Source organism: Empidonax traillii, unplaced genomic scaffold (assembly GCF_003031625.1).
Source record: "Empidonax traillii isolate 1590-97213 ecotype Southwest subspecies unplaced genomic scaffold, ASM303162v1 scaffold2:size4533513, whole genome shotgun sequence".
Taxonomy (NCBI): Eukaryota; Metazoa; Chordata; class Aves; order Passeriformes; family Tyrannidae; genus Empidonax; species Empidonax traillii.
Window position 1 is genome coordinate 4,272,387 of NW_020955195.1, and position 18,180 is coordinate 4,290,566.

At 43.5% G+C, this 18,180-nt stretch overlaps 1 protein-coding gene across 2 annotated transcripts in view; it reads right to left on the reverse strand.

Annotated features, from left to right (window-relative positions):
- The window catches only part of LOC114067172 (neuronal acetylcholine receptor subunit alpha-7-like), a 58,103-nt gene that overhangs the window by 37,884 nt on the left and 2,039 nt on the right, over positions 1-18,180 (reverse strand). For both annotated transcript variants that reach the window (XM_027902560.1, XM_027902484.1), the window contains exon 2: positions 3,413-3,552. In XM_027902560.1, coding sequence (XP_027758361.1) covers positions 3,413-3,552 — 140 coding nt within the window. The remainder of the gene's footprint in view (positions 1-3,412; positions 3,553-18,180) is intronic.

Consider the following 18,180-nt stretch of genomic DNA (forward strand, 5'->3'; position numbering starts at 1 on the left):
GGAAGGTCTTTCCACCTTCCAGCCTGCGCATTGGATTTTTTAGGTGAGACACAGTGTGCGCGGAACTGAGCCCACCCTTTAATCCTGAGGTTCATCTGCCGGGGCCAAGCACGCTTGGACGGTGGCAGCGAGGTCCTCAGGACGTAGATGGATTGCCTTACGGGCTAACGAGCTCCATCTGCCCGGGGAGGGGCCCCGACCGGGAATCGAACCCGGGTCTCTGCAGTGACAGTGCAGTGAATTTTCCCCTGGACCACCGGGGGCTCCCTCTTCCAAGTACTCTTGGATGTCTGCCCACGCTTGGGTTGGCAGGGCCTGACAGTGCTCTGTGGAGAGATGACCAGACAAACCCCCTTCTGATGCTCAGGGAGTGCCTGGAGGGCAGGCTCCAGGCAAGAGTGACCCTCGGAAACTGCATGCACTGGAGGTAGCACAGCATGAAGTTGTCCTCACACACAGTGGGCAAGGCAAACTGAACTCAACCCTGCTGCTAAACAGGGGTTGTAACTTTCCCTCCTTTTTTCTGCTCATGTGTTTCCTGGGTGCAAGAGGCCTGTGATGACCGTAGCTGTGAATTAATGTAATTTTGAGGAGAAGTCCAAACCCTACAGTGCTTCATTTGCATTTGTCTACCACAGCTGTGACAAGCAGAGAACATGTTCTTCTCAGCTTTGGGTGTGATGTCCAGTTTGGATTGCCAAAATCCACAGATATCCTGCATAGGCAAATGCAGGCAGGTAGAAGCAGAAAACCTAATCCCAAGCAGTCATGCTCTGAAATTTTCTTTGAATGGGTGTAAGAACAGGAGGTGAGATTTTAAGTAGTCACTTGTCACTACTGTTTGGAAAACCTCAGTGACAAGCAGTCAAAACCTTCAAGCAGTCTTTACTCTCTGTGTAGAAAAGCGAAACTAGTTTGTCACCAATGCTGTCCTCAGCATGCTGGCTGCAGAAAATGAATTTAGGATTCATTACATTGTAATACAGGATGTGTAGGAAACAGACTTATAGAGGAATGTCATGGAACCTGTCGCAGATCAAAGTGTATTAGACTTGATGCCAGGTCTTGGCATGTGTAAGGTATAAGTTTCTCTGAGTTTCAGTGGCTGACTCCTTCTTATTTCCAGGCAACAATAAAACAGGAGACTTAGCTTTGTCTTCTTCGTATTGTTTTCTCCTGAAGGGAAACCAGAACAGGGCCCACTGTCTCATGTCCATGTTGTTTATCCTATTCCTATGTCCTATTCCTATTCCCTCGAGTGAAGAACTGTGCACCAGCAGCTAAGGAGGCAGAGCCTACTCACCCCCTCCCTACCATCTGAGCTGCCCACTTGGTTTGCCTCATGGTGTCACAGCTAATAGATGTTACCTCTTCTTTGTAGCTTGCCTGCTGCTCTTTACATCACTGTGACTACAATGAGCCTCCTTTTAAAAAGACATTTACTTTAGCAGCTGGGGTAGACACATCCTGCAGCCCGTCCAGACAGCAGTGGAGGATGAGGGGCTCACCAATACAATGTTTGTTGCTGGCATATTCCTGCATTGATTCCTGTTTTAGGGACCCATGGGATCAGTACTTTGAGCATTTTCAGATTGCCTGGCTTAGCCATTTGTTGATGCCACCTTTTTACTACAGGGACTCCACTGCCAAGTGATTTTCCATGCCTTCACAGAGGAGACAGGAACCTTTTTACATCATCCAAAATAAACAATTCAGGTGATTCTGGATGTTTTTAAAACACCAGGAGTGCAGTTTGCAAGACCATGAGCCTAGAACAGGTCATTAATTGTCTGAACAGATTAACACCTAGCTTCTGTACTGTGTACAGAGATGTAAGGAAGGAAAGCTTTGTTTCTGGTAGGAATGAACATTTGGAATATTATTTTCTAATATGGACAACCAAAAGGGAAGACTGGAACTAAATTTCTTGTAATGGACATTGACATAATGTAGATAAAGTACTTTAAAAATGCCAATTTCCTGAATTTCACATTCACATGTAAAAATAAAACCAAACTGAAAAATCATTTTATATAACTCCTCATGACTGACTGACTTTGAATATGTACAGTCACAGCCATAAGGCTAAAGAGTCCCCTTAATCACCCTCAACCTTCAAAATGCTGAAAGAAAATACCATCGGGTAAAGAAGGGCTGAAGCAAGATCTTTGGAGCTGAGACACCTCAGCTAAACCCAGAATTGCTTGCTGAAATTTGTTTGAAATTAGCTGCAGGAAATCTCTGCTCTTTCGTTCATACAGAGAACTTTGAGAATATTGATCTCCTCTCTCTTCCAGCTCAATGAAGTTGGTAACATTTCAAAACAGAAAGCTGCTCAGCCTGTCTGAGCAGCTGCTGCCTGCCTCCAGGAGCACCACAACTGATTGGACCTCTCACTTGTATGGCATGAGCTGAGGGGTTACACTTTCAGGATCCTGTTTACCTCAACAGGGAGACCACCTGCTGTACTACACATTGTCAGAAAGATTGTGAGAGATTCAAAAGCTTTGAACATTTGAGGCCCCTGTCAGATTGCTTTGCAACTGCACAGATGTTTCCCCATCTCTCTCTCTGTTGGTCATTCCCTGCACGACAGTGACAGCATACCAGAAACCAGCCCATAATATGGTTTATGGACAAGGTAGGATGAAGAAAGGTGGACATGTGTGTTCACCTGTTTGCTGTGTTGATGGGGGAAAGGCGGTCAAATTTTTGTCCTGGCTCGTTTTTACCATGTAGATGAAAGAAATCCTGTCTATATATATCATGGTTTATCATAGAGAATCCTCTTCATGATGAAAAAAAGGATTTGGATTATTGTGTTAAAATTTTCCGTGGGTCAAATCTCCAATTCTGTAAAAGCACGCTGCAGAGAAGACAATTAGAGGTCTGTGCCTCCAGGTTTTGCTTTTATGTATTTCTAAGCTCATCTCAGGGCAGACTCTTTCAACTGCAGTGCATGGTAAAAATATGATGGGAGAAGAAGCCAGTGCTATTATAATGTCTAATGAAAAACTGTAAGTGCAGTGATGGTAGCTTTGAATGCTCCACATGCTCTTGAGTTATTGCACACCACATAGCTCCGAGAAGAATGTATCATTAATAATTTGTAGTAACACATGGCTTCTAATTGATTGAATTCTTTTTTCTGTTTAAAACAAATGGAGAAAAAAAATAAATAATTAATCTCCTTGCAACACATGTTGTGTCAGAGATGGCTGAGCTTTTAGGAGGATATTCACTCCTCCAAAGTGTCAAAGCTTGTAGTCCGGTAAGGAGGATGCTTAGCCCAAGACAGGCCACTTTCATCCCTGATAGCCCGATTAAGAGGAAAAGCATGTCTCCTGGATGAGAGGTCAGATTTGTTATTCTGAATGGGTGACAAAGGAGAAGAGGACAGCAGGTAACTCACCACATCAATTATCTGCAGCAAAGAAAGCTGGAGCTCAACCACGAGTGGCTGCGAGTCGTTCACTACCGGCCGTTCCAGCCGATTGTAGTTCCTCAGCAGTTCTCTGTACAAGCGTCTCTGGCCTTCACCCTGCTGAGAGACTGGGGGAAAACAAAGGAGGGGTCTGTCATTCAGGCTGGCCACACCATCACAATTTTTTGTCTTTTTTCGTTGAGAAACCTCTCTTAGTAGCCTTGTAGTTTGAAAGCTGTTCCTAAAAATATCTACACAGCTTTTCTGCATGTGTGAATGATGAACTCTTAAAAACTACTAACACTCTAACTCATCGCTAACGTTGAGAAACTACTGAACAAAATTTGGGGCAGTGACTGAATGTCCCCTTTCCTTGGAGTCCCTCTTGCTGATGGTCAGTAAAATTGTTGCTCCAAAACCACCAGGGAATATCCTGGAAGGCAGTCACAGTGCTTTTATTTACTTGTTCTTATTTCTTAGAGACTGGCTGCTGTAAGCCAGCACTGGTATTACTTAGACATTTACCTAGCAGGTGTAACAGGTATTCTTATTTTTTGGAGCTGATGTATCAGGCCTTTTTTGATGCTCAAGAAACAGTAACAACTCTTCTTAAAACCCCAGTTTTCAGTGTTGTGTAGCAGTCTTTCCAAGCTTTGGAAAGCAGTCTTTTCCTTGGATGTTTTCCTTTTGATGGTAGCACACTTTGTTAACACCTAAGGAGGTGGGGGCATGAAGGCTACAGTATTTGACGGCTGTATACACTGAATTTCTGGTACTATGTTACTTAACTCAGTTTCAACTGCGAACAGACTCAGCACAGAAGCTGTCATACAAACACCTGAGCATGTTAAAGACTAGCAGAATTTCAGTCTATGCCTAAATTCCAAGATGCTCTTGATCCCCAGCTCTGGAGTGGGTGTGGAGAATACCCATCTAATTTGCGTGACCAGGTTTCCTTCCACAACAGCTGTAGATGGTGAAGGTTTGGACGCCTTCCCTTAGGAAGGCAAGCAGATGGCTGCAACGTACTCCTCAGGACCCTGGTTCCCCCAAAACTGAGCAAGTGTTGGTGCTATGGCTAGTAGCAGCCTGAGCTCTACCTAAGAGCTGCAAAATAACAGAATGAGGGTCATGGACTGCAGGTGCCCTGCAGTCAAACCAGTCCTGCCAGTAGGAATGCTTATTCCCTGAACTGTACAAACTCAATCCCTGGCAGAGAATCTGCACTCTAAATCATTATTACTTTGGACTAAAGCATTTTTTATCCACTGCAGCTCCCAGTCTCTGTGTGTGACTTTTTTCAACACTTCAGCAAAGCTCCACACGTTAAGAATAGGACTTGTCTAACAGAGGTTACAATGATTATCTTCTTGATGGTGAAAACAAAACATAACAACCAGTTCTGCCTTTCCCAGACTCTTACTGTGCTCACCAAACCTTGCAAGACTGAAATAAGCTGCCCTCCAACACAGCAGCCATGCCTTTTAAAGCTAATAATAAATTCAATTTAAAAAACACTTCATGTCTATGTTCTCCTCAGTTTTCCTGATACTCAAGGGAGCTTTGTGGCTTTCTACCATGGCAATGTTTGGTAAACAAGGAAGTAGAGGATTTTTGTTTACTTTAGTAAATTACACCAACACATCAACTTCCTGGGCCCTCTCTCCTCTTTTGTAATTCACTACATGATCGTGGGCATCCAGAGGAACAGATGCTGTAAGCACTGTCTCAAGAGCACCTGCTGGCACATCAGTTTTGCATGCTATGTTTTCACCAGTGGCAAAGACAAGCTCTGGGCACAGTATCTCTCCTTCAGCCCCTTAAGTAAGCTCCCCTCCTTACTTAAATAGTGAGTTAATTACTCTGTTATTGCCTTAGTACTTTCCACTGCCTCAGCAGGCCTGGACTCCCTTATAAGAGGTGTCTAGGGAAAGGAGACCCGTGAAAATCACCACACACTGTTCTCGGAAGAGAGACTCTGTGCTTGGAGCAAATTTGATGTCCTTTCACTCACATACTCAATCATGTTCCTGTGCTTCAGGGAAGAAATGTCTTCCTGAACTATTGCTCTCATCTTCAGTACTTACACAATATGTGCATTTAACCTTCCTTTAAAACCAGCTGTCTCAGCTTTTACAAGGGAAAAGTGCCCTTCACTAATCTCTGGACTCAACTGTGCTGCTGGAGTGCCCTGGTACTGTCGCTGTCATGGTGCATTGAAGCAGCCCGCCAAGGGAGGTCTGACTCAGAGAAATCTGTGCATAACCCTTCGTTGCATGCTTTGGAAAGCTGTCTTTGCACTTTGTGCTTCAACCATGCTGAAGCCAGGCCCCTTTTCCTGTTGTACTTTGTGAGGTGAAGTAGCCCTGAACTGACTCTGGTTTTCCATCCTTTCTTCAACTCTCCCCTTTGTAATGTGATCTTAATACTTTTAAATCTCTTGTATGCAGAATTGTTAACATTGTCTTAGCTGATCTATTCTAAGCCTGCTGAATTGGCATTGGTGACCACATATTTGTGTGCTGTATGGTTTTGCTTACAAAATGACATGGATTCAGAAGCAGTGGAGCCCTGGGGTGTCCTGGCAAATAGCCACAGCAGCTGTTGGTACCACAAAGACCTGGCTTGTCTAATCACTGCCATCTCTGTGCTACATACAGCTGCTTTGGAGAAGGAACTGAGGTGGATGTCTATTGTGAGTTGTATGTTCATAGACTTTGACTTTAAATTGCAATCCTCAAATACTTAATGTTTCATACTCCAGAGAGATTTCTGCTTTTTTTTCCCCCCTATAATGCTTGCGCTAATGCATTGTGACACAACATCTCTGTGTGCTAAATGGAGTGTTTGCTGGTGATGGGGAAGTCTGAATCTCTCAGGAGCTGTGGTAGAATAAGCTTTACCACTGACTACCCCTTAGTCACAGGAATTTAACCAAAAGCAGTGGCACTGTTTTATTTTTTAAGGCTAGAAGACGGATGCCAATATTTAAGGTTACCAAATCAGTCTCCCAAAAACAGTGCCAGGCTTACTTGCCCATGTATGTTACTTGTAAGTAGCTGGCAAAGGGGATGATGCTTTTTAGATAAAGGATCTTTGAGCAACAGAGAGCCTTTGTGTCCCACCGCCTCAGACAGTGTCCCCCCCGTTTCTGAAATACCTTTGAAGCAGTAGGAAAACATAGAATCTCATTAAAACATGAGGGAAAAGCAGTGTATGATGTTCACCTCAAGTTTAGCAAGACTTCTGACGCCATCTCCGAGAAATCCTCACAGACGTTTGTCTATGCCTTACAAGGCTCGGTGTGTGAAGAGTGAGTGGGACAGAAAAGTGGCTGAACTGTCGGAGTCAGAGGGTTGCAGGCAGCAGCACAAAGTTCAGCAGAAGGTCAGCCCATGGTAGAGTACTCCGAAGGTGGCTACTGGGGCCTATGCTATTTAACATCGTTATGAATAAAGGGGCAGTGCACCCTCAGCAACTTTTCAGATGGCACAAAACTGGAAGGAGTGGCTGATACAGCACATTGTTTTGCTGCCACTCAGAAGAATCTTTAAAAACTGACAGGAACCTCATGAATTTCAATGAAATGAAGCGTAAAGTCCTGCACCTGAGGAGGAGTAAACCCAGTAACACCAGAATATGCTGGGGGCTCAGTGGCTGCCAAGCAGGTTAGCAGAAAAGCCCTGAGGAACCTTACAGATACCAAGGTGACCATAAGCCAGCAATGCATCCTTGTAACAAAGGTCACCTGCATCCTGAATTGCAACAGGATGAGCCACACAAGTAAGTAAAGAGAGGTGATCCTTCCTCGCTGCTCAGCACTGGTGAGAAACACTTGGAGTGCTGGGCTCAGTGCTGGGCTCATCAGTACAAACGAGACATAGAATTACTAGGTAAAGGAGTGGATTGTGTCTCAAGATTTATTCTCTATATAACCTGAAATGGCTCCCTAAACTGCTTCTGGAGTTTGCAGGCAATTGGGAGGCACAAGGCAACCAATCCCCTGATGGTTCTGTGAAGAGCTCTGTGGGAAACAGTTATTCATGGAGCACATTAAACTTTTAAATACCTCTCTGAATTCCTTCCCGTGCTTCTGCATGTGCAAAGAAGTCTGCAAGAAGCCTACTGATGGAATGACATGACCTATAAGCTGTTACCAGTCTTTTGGGGATGCATGCTATAGTTGCATTTCATCTTTCTTGCTAGGATGCAGCTGCTTGGAATTGCACAGCAAGGGAACCTGCACGAGGCTCTGGCCAGGCTACCCATATGGCACCCCCAGGAAGTACAGATGCTCTCTCCTTTCTTAGGAGCTGGGCTGTCATGCCTGGTCTTGGCTGGTCAATCCTCCTGCTTTGCTTTGCATGCCAAGGTCCCTGAGCTAAGCTAAGAGTCCAGCCCTTCCAGTTCCCCAGGCCGGTTCACGAAATGGTCGGTTCCTTGACTGGGAATGCCTGGTGCCGGTCACATTCTGGCTTGCTGTGCACAGTAAAGAATAAATTGTGAAATGTTAACAAGAGGGTAGGTGGAAGAACAAGGATTGTCATTAGGTTTTCAGCAATGGTGCCTCTGTTTATCAACCATTCCACCTCTGTTTCATAGTGTTCTCTGCTACTCTTTTCATAATCTTTCAACTTTTTCATGGGGGGCAGCTGCTAATTGTTTTTCTAGGTGTTGCTCTTTTTTTTTTTTTTTTTTTTTTTTTTTGGGCAGAGATCTGAGCCTTACACATAAGTTATTACTTTAATCATACAAGTTTATTGGTAACTAAAGGACCTGTGGTTTTCAGGTGAAATATCATATTCTTCCTGTGTCAGTTTAAATTAATACCTATGCAGGCTTACATGTCTCTGAATTAGAAATTGTCTCTGCTTTTTTTTTTTTTCCCTTCTCAAAAACAGCTCTAGAATAATTTTCATATACAATCCTTTTGCAGAACATAGTAAGTTACAATCAACAGCATATTCCTGGTCCATCAAATTGTTGCTTTTAAATCTTTTGTCCCCCAATACTTCATAAAAGGTGTAAACTGCAGTGATGCTGTGGCTGTGGCATTTATTCACTCCCCCTGTACCTTCTGGAGGCATTTCACTGCATCTGTGTCACTTTTTTCTCTCTGCACTGTTACTTTGAAACAATTCCTTTGTTTGGTTTATTTGTTTGGTTTACGGTTTCCTAAAAGGAATTGAGTGAAGTTCTGGCCTTTCTTAAAAAAAAAACACAGTGTCATTATACTGTGAAGTACTGCTACGTTTAGTTATGTAAGGACTGTATATAAATCTGTCATAATTGGAATACTTACAGAGAAAAAAAATCCATTAAAACCTATGGGCAGCAGAGGTAAATCCCAGAACTTCCAACTATTTTCCTAGCAACCTTCAGAGTTCTCTGCCACAGCTCCTCTTCTGTTATTTACCTTCTTTTTAGTTTGTCACTGTACTCTTACAGGGATTTTTAGCTATTGCTTTCAGGATCCAAATAGAATGATCATGGGAAGACATACATGCACACATCACATGCACTCATGAATTAAGGGGGAAGTAGTATCAGAAAAAAATGAGGCTGTTTCACAGACAACTTTGCTGGTATAAAGAATAGCAATGACAACAGCACTTACAAAATGTGGCATGTACTAATGATTTGGTAGCTATAAAAAACGCCTTATTTTGAATATTTTGCAGATTTTTGAGAATGTAAAACATGTCACTGCCACATGTCATTTAATCCCCGGAGACACGGATGTGTCCCATCTGCTTTTGTTCTTATGTGCAGCATTGTTACTTTTATCTGTGGCTGCAAATGCATTATTCCTTTCAATGCCCTTTGATTTAAAATGCATGCCATCACGCCTTTGGGGGAAGAGTACTCACACAAGAAACAATGGAATCACATCAGCTACCTCCAGCCTGTGTGTGTCAGTGTCTCTGTGTGTGTGTGCGTGTGTTTGCGTGTTGCGTATTTGAATACCTCTCTCATTTTAAACCTCTTTTTAATCCACTTCCCTTCTGGGTAATCTTTCACTCTAATCTTTGTTTCTCGCTATGCAGATTGTTTCTGCATCTTAAACACAAAACTCATTAGATACCCAGAGGAATGTGAGAAAAGACATGATTTCCTAGGCAAAAAGGACACAATATTCCTGAAACTGGTCATTTCTGTTCTTTCATAAAAGAAAAAGAGCTCCCAGTAGTGATGGGTATTAAAAAGGTGTGCTAGGAAAGGTTTCATTTCAAAGACTCCGGCTACTTGACAACATGCTAAAACAGAGAATATAGGCCACTACATAACGAAAGGATGGGATTATATTTTTGGTCCTACTGGCTTGATGCATATGTTTTAAAGGCTGAGATATGTGTATAAGGTGGAGAGACACACATTAAGGTGTTAGCAGTGGGATATCTCTCCAATATATTATAGTTATTCAAACTGCCTCATTACTCCAGGTCAGAAGCACGACTGGCTACAGCCAGAAAAAGGAAAAAGTGTGGTTTTAGTGTAATGGTAGTTTACATTAGCTCTGTGCAATATGACTGTAATTACTGCATCACAGATGCAGAGGGAGCACAGGAGGAGGAAGTTGGAACAGTGATGAAGAGAGAGACACTCCTTTCGGAATGTGGTCTGAAGGTGACTCTTGCCAGCCATCCTGGGATTTGTGGAGAGGAGCAACAATGGAAGCCAAAAGAAAGAGACACATGACATGAAACCCTATGACAAAAGTGAGATACCAGTGATATGGTCATCAGTGTACTGGAGAGGGCTTCTAGACTCCCTGCTCCCACTGCCTCGCAGAGCATCGTGCCACATCCCTTCTCCTCTACATGTTTGAGCACCTAAACCAGTAAACCAAGGGAAAGACCTTCTTGGGAAAGCACTACAAAGTCCAACAACCCATTGCCATCAATGAGGCAGCTATGGTAATATGCAAAGCATTCACAGATGGCCCTGAAATGGTTAAGTCAATCTGCACCTCCCCATCAAACCCCTACTCTACTCATGTGGAGAGCTCAGATCTGGAAAAGCCATAAGTGAACTGACAGGTGCAATAATGATTTTTGTGGAAACTGGTAGGCAAGTCTGATTAAGGCTGAGAAGACAACAGTTAGGAAGAACTCTTTTTTGCCTAAACCCAGTGCAGAAAATAGCAGTGATAGAGCCTGCAATGGTTTAACCTCAGACTGTGACTGAGTACCATGCAGCTGCTTGCTCACAACCTGCCTTTCCCCATTGGGATGGAGAGGAGAACTAGAAAAAAAAATAAATTTGTAATAATAACAATAATGAAAAATATTAATAATAGTAATGAAAAAGGGAGACAACAAAAAGAAGGAGAAATAAAACACCAGAAAGAGAAGTGACGCACAATGCAATTGCTCGCCACCCACTGATCAGTTCCCAGCCTGTCCCCAAGCAGCAATCAGCTCTTTCTGGTCAGTTCCCACCAGTTTATACACTGAGATACATTAACCTGGGAGGAAGAGGGAGAGAAGTCATTTTGTCTCAAGACATGAAGCGAGCAAAGATTCCAAGAGCTTTTCCTTAGTCAAAGCCATGCCTTTACTGGATGAAAAAAGCTTGTTCTTTTTTTTATAGTTCAAAGCTAAGGGGGGAGTCTTGTTGCTAAGCCATTGTCTCACTGTGTTGTAACATTAATGGTGGTAATATTGTTTAACTTTGGGTGATATAGACGACAGGCTGGAGCGGGAATGATACAGACAGTAATATTGTGAAAATGAACAGGCCTGTTGTGTTCAAAGATGTCGCAGTGATTCTTTCCCTTTTTCCTTCTGGTTATGATCCCAGAGACTGCTAGTTTACTGAACAATGACCTTTTCCTTGCCAGTCTACCACCTGCACTTGCACAGCAAAGCAGTGAAGGCACAGAGAATGCAACACACGAGGCTAGAGATGTCTCTTCCTGCCTTTTTCCCTCATCACTCAAGCCTCAGCTGTTGGCTATGAACAAACCCAGTGAGCTTCACTGGCCGCAAGGCAAAGGCAAGGCACAAATGCCCAAAGTGAAGGTGGATCTCAGAATGCAACGGCAGTTCCAAGTTTATCTTTACAATATTAGAAAACTTGGATGATGTGAAACACAGTGTTAGAGCCCTGTGAAAGGGGTGAGGGTTAGCCTGATGAAAATTTTGACTGTGTTGTGAATGGCTGCTAAATTGTTCAGTGCTTAGTACGTGAACTGGGAAATGAGGAGATACATTTTCCTGAATCTGAAATAGTTTCTCACTTGGGAAGTAAAACTTACGTAAGACACCCATAGACAAGACAGCAGCATCAATAAGCTTTCACTAGGTCAGGCTAAACTTTCTGCCTGTCTGTGTGAAAGATGTTGTGCTGCCAAGGGGCTGGTGATAGTTTGGAGGTTTTGGCAGCAGAATTGGCTGCTATCAAGGGATTTTTTTCAGCATAAGGAAGTTTGAGGCTTTGGTGGTGGAGGTCTTCAAAGACAAAGGGAACTGTAAATAGGGCCATGAAAATTCTTAGCAAGAAGTCTGAATTTATTTCACATTTAAGAGAAAGGCTGCTTCTAATGCTGTCTTAATGAGTAAATTACTGGCTTTGAGCAAATTAGACTTGGGAGCAATCAAACAAGGTTTGTGGAGATCTGACACTGGGCACTTGAAATTTTAAGTTCTATGCTTTGTCTGATTCAGCCCAGATTTGCTTATGTGCATATAAAGTGACTTAGGCACGGTCTGTGTCATAAATTTTACATCTGTGTTGTTGTTGTGGTGGTTCTTTCCCAGATTCTAAAGATAATAAGATCTCAGTGACAGCTGAGTGTTGGTTAACCATGATCTGACTTTAGAACACTAGATGCTATTGTCTTTTCCTCAGGTGTAGGGCTCAGGTCCTGGTTTTGTTGGGGTCAGTGGGGATATGAAATATTTGTCTCTCCCTGCTGCGCTCTACCAGGCAAACCTGCACTGGCTGAGTCACTCATGCTGACTAAGAGCAGAAATTAACTACAGTGAGAATGAGGTAATTCCAGACGATGATGATCTGGGGATCATAATTTTGTCTTTCTCTACTTTGTTGATTTAAGGCTTTGGTAACTTCAGTCTAATGCTCCTGCATTCTGTCAGTGCAGACTAAAAAAAATTAAAACAAAACTAAAATCAAAACTGGTGCCCCATGAGTCCAGGTGGAGCACGACTGTCGTTTTGTGATACAGTAGCAGTGCTCACAGATACGGGAGGCTTGTTTCTGAGTGAGACCACAACCAGCCTGAAAATCGGAACGTGAACCTGTGTTGACTGGGCTGCCCTCCTGAATTCCCCAGCACAGACTTCTTGAGCTTGGTAGACCATTTTGACCCAAAGGTGAAATGATTTGCCCAGAGACTTCCTCTGGAGAAGGATGTGTTCTCTCCTTACCCACAGACCTGTTTCCATTAGATCTATCCTTTCTCTACCCTCCCATCCTCTCCTTGACATCAGGCAACACATAAGATCTGATGATGTCAAGAGTGCTGAACTACTTGGGCTGAAATACTGATACGATAAATCTGAATTATAAAGTAAATGGAAACTAGTGACCCTACTATCTTTGCAAACTACATTAGAACGCTTAGACCTTGAATAAAACACTGCTGCAGAGAGTATGCTGCAAGATGGCTGTTTGGTTGTATCAGAAAGATATTTGGTTATATTAGAAAGGTATATCTTTTGCTTAGAGCTCTTGGAGATATCCAGTTGCCTTTTATGAATTGTATGTGAAGCTTGAAAAAGAATGAGTCCAATTTAAAGTTGCTGCCCATTTGCCACTTGAAGCAGTGACAACTGCAAATTATCTAACAACTTTTTATTTAAATTTTTATCTCCTCTTCCCATTGTTACAGCTTCTCAGTCTGGATTTCGGTTGCTGATTGCCGTTCTGAAATGAAACAATATTAAAGGGAAAGCACTCCGTCATTTTTCATGACCTGCTCTGCTGCTTTTGTAGGCCCTTCAAAAAAAGCACAAGATGGCTAAGAACTATGAAACATACTTTCTGCATCATTATATGACCTCGTACTTTTGTTATTTCCCCAAACCTACTGACTCAGAGGTGATGAGTACACCAAGCACCATCCTCCTCTACAGCCAGCCCATGCTGAACATCAGTGAGACCCACTGCATGACACACAGTTAGATCTGTGTCATAAAACCTCCCCAGGGAGCACAAGACACACACCAACCCTGTGGAGTGAGTTGAGTGGAGGCCACTGAGACAGCAGGGTGCTGGAGCACAGCGTGGACAACGAGAGCCAAAGAGATATGCCTTTGATCAGCTTGGAGGTGAGAAAGCAAGGGGGAGTTCTTCTGTCTGCCTCCAGGTTCCATGAGAAAGGGGGTCAGGATGAAGAAACCAGGCTCCTCTGGAAGGTGCACAGGGACAGCACTGATAAGATAAAGTTGCACGTTGGGGCACTGGCACAGTACTAGGGGAGCCGTTTTTTCCTCTCAAATACTCACTATAGCAGACACCAGCTCCCAGATGGACTGCCCAGACAGTAACCTGATAGAGCTACTCCTGCTCTGAGAAGAAGGGTTGGATGGGGTTACCTCTGGAGGTCCCTTCCAGACAAATTATTCTGCCAGTCCATGAATCTGTAGAGACCAGACCCTCCCTCACTTCAGCTGGCACAGACACATCGTCTCCAGTTTACAACTCAATTTGCTCTCTTGGCATGGTGGAGAACTAAGTGACTAGGGAAGTTTTTCCACATAACCACAGCTGAGTTTCAGGGAACACAGTGTACAATCTTCAGTGTACTTTAAGCTGTTTGAGTTCTCAGAGTGAAACGAGACCTCCTCAAGCCTGCCTCCTATAAGTCATTTTTCTGCCCAAATCTATGTTGCTGTAAGGACAGAAAATGAGGAATGTGGCTTCCTCTGCAACATTCTGGAATGAAATGAGTGCTGAAAATATCCATTTCTAAATGGTGATAAGGTTTGCAGACATCTCTTTCAGCACACTAGAGCACAGCCAAACTGTAGCAAGGCAGGACAGAGGCACTTGCACCTCGCTGGTGACATGTATAAGTATTCATGCTGACTAGATGTTCCCTTTCCATTGCAATTTATTGACATAATTGTAAGCCCCCGGTGGGAAGACTCTTACTCCAAACACATTGTCTGGTTCTGGTCCCAGCCTTCTTACCAGCTGCTTTGCTCACTGCAGGAAGTATTTACTAAGCAAAATTATTTCTTCAGGCTGTATTTTCTCAGCAGTGTGTTCTAAAACAGCAATAAGTTCCCGTCTGCCTTTTTCACTCCCTAGGATGATACTGACTGCCAGTGCTGGCTCTACCTGTCTCAGTCAGGTCTTTATTAGATTATGTAGGATCTCTAGGCAATAGACACTCTTGAACAACCATGACAAGAGTGATGCAAAGGGTTTTGATCTACTTTGGTCTCACACTAAAGCCGGAGAGACTTTATATCTCCCTCCTTGCTTGTCACACACAAATGAAATTGTATATGCTACCATGATCACTAACTCATGTTTTCCTCCACATGTCTTAGGAGAACAAACCAGAGAGAGCAAAACGTATCTTTAGGGTATGAATCCTGTGCCTGGAATGGAAACTTTGGCTCTGAGACCACTAGAAAGCACTCTGAGCTGGAGCAAGGCTGAAGACTCCCAAGGTGCTATCTGGTGTCATTTCAAAAACCAGATGGGTGCTACTTGCTCATGCACTCTGTCTGCTTCTGTATCTCTCCCCACATGCACAGTGCTACACCAGTAGCTGCATATAATAGCAGGTACTGGTTGTGTCAGGTCTCAGGTGATTTTTCTGGACCTTCCCAGTTTTTCCAGTGAGATTTGAGAGAAGTTAACACACCAAGACTTAGCCCAGACCACTATCAGCAAATGTGCATTGAAATACCTCCAACTTTCCTGGAGCCTGGCGACTTCTCAGAAGCTTGGGCCAGGCTCCACAGTTGCAGCTGTTCCCACAACAATATAGATCAGCCTTAGAGCTGTGCCAGGGAATGCACACAGAAGATTAGTGACTGAACATGAAGTGTGGTTCACTGAACTGAAAAGTCAACCTCAAGAGGCAAGCATGTGCAGCAAGTTATTGTAGCAGACAGAAACTCACAGGTTTGCCTAGGACTCTGCCTGCCTCCCTTAAATGCACTGACCCGTATCAATGGCTCTACTGCTCTTGATCACAGAGCAGTGTCACCCATAAACACGTTTGTGCCATGACAAGGGCATTCCATCCTGTCTGACTCCACACGTGTGCAAGGCCTCAGCATGGCCTCAGCATTCAGAGCCAGGAGACCCTGGTGCATGTGCTGTTAAATATTATAGTAATAGTAGGGACCTGACACTCATTTCCCATCTCTGCAAGCTGCACAGAATGACATTTTTTTAGCCAGTATGGAAGAAAGGACCTACTAGTACATACAAAGGTCTTTCTTGTATCTTCTCTTTAAACTTCCATTGTTATCATTTAAACTGCATCACTCAGTGCATCAACATTGAGAACATGGAGAGCTGAGATGAATACAAGCTTCAGACCTCTCATTAAGAGAACGAAAGATTCTAAATTATCTCACTTTAACAGCTGGTTCTAGTCCAGTGACATTTATGAGATGTAAAAGTGCAGCTTCTTCACCAACCACCTAAATTATCAAAGACATTACATTGTACTCCGTTGAAGCACAGAAATCCTCACACCTGTTCAGTGGTATCTCTCTGGAGTCAACCAGTTTGTATAACATACATCACTGTAGGTCCATCAGTCCTACACAGCTGAAGCCTGAGGTTTAGACTCCATACACAGGTATTTAAGTAACATCCTTGCTTCTTCCTGCTGCACAGATCTCATCAGCCCAACTAGCACACATTAGAGAAATTGTAGCTTGGCAGCAGAATCTGGCCTTTTGGGGCTTTCTTGCCAATGCTTCTGTTGTTGCAGAAACGGCACCTGCTTGTGTGGAAGCGAACCAAGAGATTTGTGAGGGTTTGCTCTTAGAGATCACCAGTTGTGTTCTGATGTGATCACTAGAGCTCATCTAAATCAGCAAAGCTGTGAGAAAGCATGAAATGAGTGTAGCATAGCAATGCAGCTCTGTATTGTGAGCGAGCCAAAGAAAAGCTGCTTTGCACCAGCTGGGTCCACCGAGTTGGGCTGGGTTACTTCATCATTTACATCTTTAATCTGGTTAGCTCACTTGCAGCGCGCCCTGGATGGGTGGATTTGTCCCATACAGCTGAGCACTTACATTCCCACCAGACTGCAGAGGAAGGACTCTGTCCTCAGTTTGCCTTTGCCTTTGTTGGGCTTTCCAAAGCCATATGGCCAGAGTATGACCCTGATGCCAAGCTGTAAAGAGCAAAGAAATTAAGAGGTCTGACTATGCTCCCTGTGGCATGTGGGCACTGCAGTGGTCTCACTTAAATAAAAACATAAAAAAATTTTTAAAAAAAAAGGATATAAAAGCACAGTAATTGGAATGCATGGGTTGGCTGGAGAAGCAAAGCGCATGTTTTAACTTCCCTGGATGTTCAAATCCAGCAGGTGTCTGTGCCCAGAGCTGAAGGCAGCACTCCTCAGAGAGGCAAGGTGCCCTTGTGGTCACTGCGACATGTTCTTGGAGAACTTCCTTGCAGGGTTGTCTGAACCCTGCCTCTCAGAGTGCACCATGCTCAGAGAAAGGAGCAGGAGTGGGTCTGACCCCTCCCTTCTGATCTTCCTCAGGGTTTTTAAGTCCCTCCACCCAAGGTTGCTACGTAGCTGCTGAGACACACAGGGTCCTTCTATCCTCTGTGCGCCACTTCAAGGATTCCCCCTGACCTGAAAGGGATGTCTGGCTCTGAGAGATATCATCTGGGATCTAGGGAGGCTAGGGAGAACCAGTTTCCTGATTTTCCATATGGCCCATGTCCAAAGAGAGCACCACTAACTCTTCAGGAAGGAGGGCTGCAATGACCTAACACGAATGACATGACTACCCGCGCTCCTAGCAGTGCTGCAAGTTGAAGTCAGTTTGAAGCAGAAAGTTGCAGGAAGAACTGGAAAAAAATGGCCGAGTTCTTCATGTGTTGTTTTTGGTTGGTTTTTACCTACTTCTTGTCACAACTTTCCCCTTGAACAGCCCTACAGGAGTTTTCAGTAGCTGATGAATTATTATGAACTCTCTTGAAACAACTCTGCACTATGTGAGAGTGATGTTAGTTGTGATGTATTTGCTGTGACTTCCATGTCAGTGCACTAGGAAATCCTGCAGGATTTCATTTGGAGTTAGTGTTAAAACACTCTGCTACTGATAAAAAGCTAAGATCACCTTGACTTTTTTCTCTTCTGCCCCAACTACTCTGTTCCCAGGTCTTTCCTTTTCTTTTTTTCTTTTCGTTCCTTTTTTTTTTTTTTTTAAGTTAAAAAAAAAATCCACAAAGCAGAGGTCAAAATAGAGACAAGCTTAATCAGAGATTCATTTTATTCTGCTTTAGCAGTTGTCTGTAAAATTGCATACTTGTAAACTGCTGGCAATAGCATCTAACAAAAAATCCTCTGTATTATTTATAAAAGCAGTTTGCCTTCATGTGCTGCTCAGAGAAACCAAGCATCCCCCCTGATGAATTAGTGATTACTCAACATTTAAAAGGCAGTATTTACACGATACATAACTTCTCAATTATAACTAGCTGCCATCACTTGCCTGTTAGTTCAGCTTCTCAGGTGGCACAGAAATGCCTTAAGGATAGTAAGGTTCTTAATTCAGCAAGGTGGGGTAATATTT